This window comes from Brienomyrus brachyistius, chromosome 2 (genome assembly GCF_023856365.1).
Source record: "Brienomyrus brachyistius isolate T26 chromosome 2, BBRACH_0.4, whole genome shotgun sequence".
In the NCBI taxonomy this organism is placed as follows: Eukaryota; Metazoa; Chordata; class Actinopteri; order Osteoglossiformes; family Mormyridae; genus Brienomyrus; species Brienomyrus brachyistius.
In genome coordinates, this window is record NC_064534.1 from 22,762,490 (window position 1) to 22,771,369 (window position 8,880).

The 8,880-nt window shown below is 41.8% G+C and overlaps 1 protein-coding gene across 2 annotated transcripts; it reads left to right on the forward strand.

Moving 5' to 3' along the window:
- Positions 1–3,853: 3,853 nt before the first annotated feature.
- Positions 3,854–7,000, forward strand: coq4 (coenzyme Q4 homolog (S. cerevisiae)). 2 transcript variants are annotated; one of them, XM_049000741.1, is made up of 7 exons: positions 3,854–4,058; positions 4,663–4,812; positions 5,443–5,539; positions 5,663–5,765; positions 5,875–6,004; positions 6,193–6,286; positions 6,471–7,000. In XM_049000741.1, exons 1-7 carry the CDS (start codon positions 3,977–3,979, stop codon positions 6,655–6,657), a joined length of 843 nt encoding a protein of 280 aa, XP_048856698.1. In that variant the 5' UTR covers positions 3,854–3,976; the 3' UTR covers positions 6,658–7,000. The 2 variants fall into 2 exon arrangements, with proteins under 2 accessions (XP_048856698.1, XP_048856708.1); XM_049000751.1 differs by having other exon boundaries at positions 3,863–3,937.
- The last annotated feature ends 1,880 nt before the right edge of the window (positions 7,001–8,880 follow it).

Sequence of the window (8,880 nt, forward strand, 5' to 3'; positions counted from 1 at the left end):
GGTTCGGGTCCCGTAACGCTTGCCTGTGCCCGAAGTGTGGGGATTACTGTGTATTGCAGTACTATTGGTGTGCCGTGCCCTACTGGGGATGTTGTGTGGTGCGGGATTTACTGGGTGGTAGCGTGGGTTAACACACACTTGAAAAGGGGTGGTGTGCTACGGGGAGATAGCGGGACCGAACTCTTTGTGAATCCAGATCCGACCCGATGGGTCGCTGCATGGATTGTACTGAATAAAATTATCTTTGTAATTGTAGCTGCAGTCTGGTGGTGCTCTGTTCTCCGTTTACAACCTCTGACGCTAGTTTGGGTTCGTTACACTAAGTTCAAGCCCCTGGACAGCCCAATATAAAACTATATGAACAATTACACTATTATTACCTATGGGTTTGTATTAGCATATCCATTATCTAATAAAAAAAATTGATACTAGGGCTGGGAATTTAACGCGTTTAATTAGATTAATTAATCACAGAAAAAAAAACGCGTTAATATTTTAACGCAATTAACGCGCCCCGCCCCCCTGTAGACATGTGACGTTACACTTTGTAAAACTGCAGCAAGCTAGTAACAAAACTAACAAGATGCAAAACGAAAAGGACGAAGTGCTTTGGATAAAGGGCAATTTTAAGTACAAAAGAGATGCTAGTGGAGCCTGTTGCGCTTTCAGCTCTGTTTTCCATAGCAAAGAAAATATCACACAGAGGATCAATTAAAAATAAAAACGATGGTTTTCTTTGTTTTCTCCTCCTTGCCACCACACACAGCGTCAATGTAGGGCACAATTGTCTTATCCAGCCAACTCAAACAGGAACGTCAATTAAATCAGGATCGTACTGCAGGTAATAGACTTGCACACTAATATCGTGATCACAAAACCAAATGTGTATATATATACAAGTGCATGTCATTTGTAGTACCCTACATCGTACAATTCAACAAAAAATAATACAGACAATGTAAAAACATTGTGACTGATGAGGACATATAACTTACCTGAGCCATTGATAAAACCAAAGTCATTTGCGTTGTTTGTTACAAGGAATTTGCCTATCATCGAAGCAGTTCTAGTTTGAAATACCACCTGAACTCAAAGCACGTTTTAGCGAGCTCGGTAGTCACCTCACCTCCGGCTGCGACAGTAAGCAAGCTCCGCCAAACCACGCTGACTGAGACTAGTCACCGCAAATTAAGTCTACATCGCAATCATTAACAAATGCGATACCTAAATGGATTGCAATGGACTGTAGACCTGTTAATGCTGTGGAAGACAAGGGGCTTATGGATGCAATCGCTTCCTCCGACACAACCTACGCACTACCGTCAAGAGGTACAGTACTTTCGAGAATAAATGAGCTGTATGACACAGGAAAAATATCAAAACGGGACAACTTAGCTCATGCTAACCATGTGGCCCTAACCGGAGATCACTGGACGTAGATCAGCAATCACAACTAGTTGTTACTGCGCACATCATCGATTGTGACTGGAAACTTATGTCCTTCGCGTTAACTGTGCTGAAGTCAGTCACACGGCACTATTCTGATGCATGTGCCGAACAGTTTGTAACAGTGCCCTACGACTGGGGAATTCTGGAAAAGGTGACCACAGTTGGAACTGACAGCGCTGCCCATATATTACAGCGGACCATTACTGTTTGCCTCTCTGATAGTGGATTCGCGGATACAATGACAAAGTGTCGCAAAATTGTTGCACATTTTAAGCACAGCCCGGCTAATACAGAAGAACTTCATCGACAACAGAGAGAGCAACTGATACAAGACGTGTCAACGAGGTGGAACTCGATATGATCACCCGTCTCTTACGGAATGAAGAGGCTGTTAAGACTACTCTGGCCCAACAGAAACACAAGTTAGTCATGCTGACTGCATCTGAGAGGGAAAAGCTGCAGAACCTTCTTGAACCATGCAAGTAAGTTAATTACATTAGTACCATGTTATATTATTGTTGTTTTATGCATGTTGCCATAGACTGTGAAATGGAATATCATGCCTAAATGCTCTTACTGAGAATTACAACCCTAAAAATATTTTTAAAGATTTTTAAGACGTCATAAAATGAACAAATGAAAAAAAAAAGTATTTTCCAGTAAATCATCCTTTGTAATTGATGCTAAATAAATTAACTTATTTTGCCTAAACTAAATGCACTGAGGGGGCGGCATGGTGGTGCAGTGGTTAGCACTGTTGCCTCACACCTCTGGGACCCAGGTTCGAGTCTCCGCCTGGGTCACATGTGTCCGGAGTTTGCATGTTCTCCCCATGTCGGCGTGGGGTTTTCTCCGGGTACTCCAGTTTCCCCCCACAGTCCAAAAACATGCTGAGGCTAATTGGAGTTACTAAATTGCCCATAGGTGTGCATGTGTGAGTGAATGGTGTGTGAGTGTGCCCTGCGATGGGCTGGCCCCCCGTCCTGGGTTGTTCCCTGCCTCGTGCCCATTGCCTCCGGGATAGGCTCCGGACCCCCCGCGACCCAGTAGGATGAGCGGTTTGGAAAATGGATGGATGGATAAATGCACTGAACATTATTTATGGTTTGTGTTATCTTCTACTTCAGGTATGTCACTGAACTACTTGGGGGTGAGGCTTATGTCTCCTGTTCTGTAGTGCTTCCTGCATTCTGCCACCTTAACCATGTAGTGAAAGTCTCTGATGAGGATCCAGCCTATGTGGTTATGTTCAAGACTGCCTTCAGCAAGGATCTTGCCGAACGCCAAGCTGGCATGAATGGAGAATGGCTAAAACTAGCTTCAGCGCTTGACCCACGTTTTAAGGACTTGAAGTGCCTATCAAGAGGAGAGAGAGAACAGATGGGGTCTAGCCTTGAGAAAATACTAGAGGAAGGAGGACTCAGCGCAAATACTCCACAGCCTTGTGAGAAACATGAGCCGGCTAAGAAGAAGAGAATCCTACTGCTGGGTTCAGACTCTAATTCAGAGGAAGAAATAATTAAAGGAAGTAATAATTAAAACTGTTATTTGTAACCAATTGTGACATTGTAACCAATGCCATTGGTTTGTGTTCAATAAGTTACAACTGTCATATACTGTAACCTAATTCATAGGTTTGTGTTCAGTCAGTGATAAAAATGTCATGACCATTGTAGCTTAAGTTAAAGGCTTGTATTCAATAATAAATGGTAAAAACAGCCTCTTGTAATGTCTGTATGTATGTGCGATTAAATGTGATTAATTAGATTAATTAATCGCCACACCATGTAATAAATTAGATCAAAAATTTTAATCACTTGACAGCACTAATTGATATACATTGTACACTTTGCAACGATTGTCGAGAGACTGTTAATTTATTTTGGAAATGTCCATATGTAATTTCTGCTTGGAAAACTGTTTGCAATTTTATTTCTGTGTCTATTATGATTGATTTTGCTCTTTTGCGAGACGTATTATTTGGGATTATTAAGAATTGTCTCAGTTAACATGAATACTTGATAAATCTTATTCTCCTATTAGCCGAGTTTTACATTCATAAAAGTAAAAGTCTTCATAAGAAACCCTCTTTTACTTCTTTTCAGTTCGAACTGAAGCATTATATAAATTCAATTAGACCGTCTTTAAATAAAAAGCTGAAAAAAACTGTAAGAATATGTGATTTATTCAAAGTATTTGTATAGATTTGTATATAGCTCCCCTAGCATGTTTGTTACCATATTAGTGCACAGTATTTATTATTGTATATTTTATTCTACCATTGTTCTGTATTGCAGCAGTTTAAATAATAAAGAATACATTTTAAAAAAAGGATGCGGTTCGGACACAGCCTAGGTGAATGGGTGGAAATCCTTACTGAAGAAACGCGTTTGAGCTCTCTGGCTTTCCGTAACAGAGCCGGATGTGACATCAAGAAAAGTCACACCGCTTATAGATCATATGCCTGTATATTTTGTGTCCTTCACTGGTATTGATCGCTTTTTTTTTATTTCTGTCGCTCTAGACTATGTCTGTGACATTGCTCCCGTTTTGTTTGAAATGCCCAGTGCGAAGTGTAATTCGGGTTTCGATGTGCGCTATGTGCACAGGTATGCTTCTGCGTTGCTGTATGCTCTATGTGAGCAAACCTAAATTGTACCTGTATCCGGCTCGGTCTTCTTCATTAAATTAAACATTTCAAAAAGTTGACTGCATTTCTCAGGTTGCTTTGCGTCGATGGTCTCATTATTGTATTTTTTGTATTATTCCCTGATGGTCTGTGAGGTTTTTATTCCCACGAAGTATAACTTTGTGCCAAATTCTAAGAGTAGAGACCATCGTATTTTGGTTTTGGGTCATAATTTGTTGTGTTACCTCTTTGGAGGGTGAACTGACTCAGAGTCGAACTATTGGCTGCCACTGCTCCTTTACTATATATTGTACATAAATTTACCACTTTTTCGTCCAGATTAATCTATATCTACCTATTGATATTCATATCTGCATATTGCTATTTATATTTATTCTGCATAGATGCTTGTGTTCTGTCTTGTTACCCTGTGTTGAATTACACAGTCTGAAGGAAGCACATGTCAGTATCTTATTGTACAAAATGACAATAAATTTGAATGCATGAATCCTTTCAGTCTTATGTGCCGTCTTTCTGTCTCTGTGACCCAAATCACTCATGCTTTTCTTCTGTGCCTCTGACAGCACAGGGTGGGCGCCAGGAACACCTTGGCTGGACTGCAGACAGCCGTTATGGCCCTCTGTACAAGGGCCACATCCACACTAACCCCATCCAGAAAGCCCTGCTGGCGGTGGGCTCAGGACTGGCTGCTCTTCAGAACCCATACAGACATGGTGAGTCCTAGGACGTGCGCTGAAAGTGCATCAGATTCCCACCCCCTCTGTTAAGCAACTGTGACAGGAAAAAGAATCACACTTATTTTTTGGTCATATAAAGGAAGTTGGGCAAAATCGAGGAAATCTTACCCCTGTGAGAAGACACAGACATTTACAGTCTAATGATGGTGAGCTTCTGTGTAGTGACCATCCAAACTACATCCTAAATATCCATGTCTGCTAACAGAGTGAGGATGGTATTGAAAGACTCTCGAAGGGATTTTGGCTCAGCTGTGATAATTAAAATAGTACTTTTGACGTATAATGCATGTCATGTAGAGGTCAGTATTGATAGATTTTTTTCAATTCATTACTTCTTTTACTGATAGTCAAAATGTTTGGTTCCTGGTTCACTTCATTTTTAATAAAACACTGACAGCAATTATAGTTCCAAAGAACTTTAGAAATAATAAGGTGTCTTACAGAGTTCTCCAAATGCAAACTAGCTTTTAATTCTGCATAGAGTAATGTTTCAAATAAACAACAAGAATAAAGTAACACATTCTAGTTGATGTCCATCAGTCTTTCAAGCACGGTGTGCTGTAGATATCTCCTCCATTTCTCCTTGCCCCTCTACTCTCCTTCCAGATATGGTGGCAGTACTGGGGGAGACCACTGGCCACCTGGCCCTGCTGAGGTTGCGAGAGCGTATGAGAGCTGATCCAGAGGGCTGCACTGTCCTCCAGTAAGCAACCTGCTACCGTCAGCTTTGCAGTGTGAAGAGGAGCAGAGAGGCCCTCATATCGGCTCATTCTGACACCACGGAGAAAAACAAAGCCATAAAAACCTGACACCCTCTGTTTCAAAGGGAGCGCCCCCAGATTCGCCACTCCACTCTGGATTTGCACAAGCTGGCAGCCCTGCCAGATGGCTCTCTGGGAAGGGAGTACCTTCGCTTCCTGGCTGACAACGTGAGTGTGAGCGGATGAGGGCTGTGCCCAGTGATAGGGGTCCTGCTGGGTTCTGTCCTTGAATTCGTCTGCGTAACCTTTGCCTTTGCTCTTCTGCTGTGCGTGTCAGCGTGTCACCCCAGACTCACGGGCCCAGGTCAAGTTCGTTGATGATGAGGAGCTGGCCTTCGTGATGCTGCGTTACAGGGAGGTGCACGACCTTCTACACACGCTGCTGGGCATGCCGACCAACATGCTGGGTAGGTCTCATGCAACGTGACACAATGCTTCCTGCAGTGTGACTTCCTCCTGTGACAGGATTACACCCTCCTGTGTGCAGTGTGACAGCATGACATCCCCCGCTCTGCACTGTTACAGTGTGACAAATGTGTCTGCAGGCAGTGAGCTGTGTAATCTGGCTCAAACTGAGTAATTCGCTCCCTTTTAGGCGAGGTGGCAGTGAAGTGTTTTGAAGCTGCCCAGACTGGCCTGCCCATGTGCATTCTGGGAGCCGCTCTAGGACCTCTTCGTCTGTCTGCCAGGTACACGCCTTAAATTTCACAGTTCAACAGTGAAGGCATTAAATTCATGGATATTGAGCTGTGCTTTATCTCCGTGTCGGCCGTACATAAAGCGGCTGGCTAACCCTGGGCCGTAGAAACAGCTGGACATCACAGATCCTTTAAAACACTCTTCCCGATTGCTCCACTCGCGTGTGCCTTGCAGCCGTCTCCAGCTGCTGCTGACCTCCCTGGGCCCCTGGGCCATACGCAATGGCCAGCGTGCCCGCTGCGTGCTGAGCATCTACTATGAGCACCGCTGGGAGCAGAGTGTGGAGTCGCTGAGAGAGGAGCTGAACATCGAGCCCCCCCCAGTCACTCTGAGCACGACCAAGAAGACTGCAGGGCACTGACAATGCAAGAGCCACAGCTTGGCTGATGCTAACCCTAAGCCTCCTGGCAGCGCCGATGTGGGGGGCCCCTGTCCGCTCGAGGGTGCTACAACCCTGTGGTGCAATTCCTGCAGTCCCAGTAGTCCTGAGCTAAAATGGGGCATGAGCCTTTGTTCGGTGTGTCTAAGCACCAGCCGAACGTGAGGGCCTTAGGGAGTGAGAGACTGCAACAGTGATTAGCAGACTCATTTACCTTTATGATCACTGACTGGACACTTTCATCTGCAAACATCACTTCACCAATAAGTGACATAGTTCTTTAATGTAATAAAATTGCCAATAAAGCATGACCACCTAAAAATGACTTGCTGTGTTGTTTTAAATTTTTTTGACAGATCACCAGTTTATTTTTACAGTCCTCTGTCTAAAACATCACTGTCGCCTATACTAAATATATGTATGTGGAAAAATTGGTGGGGTTCTGTTATCTAGAAAACTATCTCTCTATCTTCCAGCCATTTACTAACTAACTGCATATTTTTCGACTGAGTGGAGTTTGCATGAAGTGCGGAGAACATGGTTCACACCAGCAGTGACAGGATGTGAAATCCCAACCTAATGCATCATTTACGAACATGTGACAATGCAAATGCAGTGATACAAACTTCCTCAACAAATCATTACGTATGGGGGTAACTGTATTCTTAATAGTTCTTGATAGTTTTAACTAATACTTCATTCATAACTTTTTGAATATGATTTACTCCAGATATGATGAAGACTGTAACCTATTTCCGTGCATTTAGGAAATCCAAGGAAAGAACTGCTGTAGCCTCGCTATCCAGAAGCCCTCGCTGCACTTTTTCAATAGTTTTATGGTACCGAGGCTGCGTCCGAGATCGCGTGCGTAGTGATGTCCGAATCGGGTACCCCCAGGCCTGCTCCTACCAACAACATCGCAAATAGAATGTACATACTGCCGCCTACTGAGATTTTGGATTATGCTTGTATTTACACATCCGAAGCTCCGAGTTTTCATTCTAACCTGGCCGCTCAACAAAACAGACCATTTAAGACAATGATTTTAAAGGCAGCTGAAAGTATAAGTAGTATAAGTCAGCAAAGATTTTGTCACAGAACAAATAGAGGGTGTACTTTTTATGCTAATTTCAGATATGCACATATGTATCTCTGCATTGTCACATGTTTGTAAATCATACATATAAACCCATAGTTTCTGAATGACGCCATTTCAAGCTATATTGATAGTATAATTCCTTATTAATATATAATTGAAAAACAAATCATTCTTCGTTTGAACACGGAATCCTTCTGGTCATGCAGTTGTTGAATTCAGAGGGTCATTTATTAACATATACTGAAATTCGCGAAAATTTTCAGTTGCTTATTAAGCCTAAGGAATGTGCTGTGGTATTTGATGAAATTCACAGTGGTATATTATACCTTTTGAGGATTTCCTGTTTGTCTGATTTGTATCTATGTCACATATTTCAACACATCTTTACTATAGGAACAGGGATATAGTGAAAGATAAAGTTAATAAAGTTATTGGAGATATTCTTTGCTATGTTAAATTCCCTGCAGTGAGCTTTTTTTGCATCCTTATTTGATGATATGTTCAATGGAAAAAAACATGGATTATTCAAAAAAAGTACTGCATCAGTAATATAGTTATGAAGTATCATGTAAAAAGTTACACAAAATTTACCCGGTGAAACGGGTTTAAAAGATTTAACACGCGTACTTTTTGTGGGATTCAAACGGTAATATATTACGCGTGTTTTTCTCCTGCTTATTTATTCGCAAAACTGTATTAAAGACAAGTTAATAAACTTTGTAATAATTAGCGTATTTGGTGTAATTTTATATTTTACACAGAATGACGTGGAACAAAACACGTCACTGTATGTTATTCAGTTACTATTACTGCTAGGAAAGCTTCATATCCATAAAACAAAACGGATCAATACTAAAAATAATAACTAAAATCGTGGTTTTTAAAGAGTTCAAACAATAATATATTGTTCAAACAATACAGACACACACACCCCCACATACAAGTTTGTAATTATATCTTTGTGGGGACTTAAGCAGTCCACTCATTTATATGGGGAAATCACTAATCCCTACACGACGACCTTAACCCCTAGCCAGTCCTAACCTTAATTATGTTAAGTAAACAAACAAAATACAACACTTTTAGTTTTTTTTATTGCATTCATA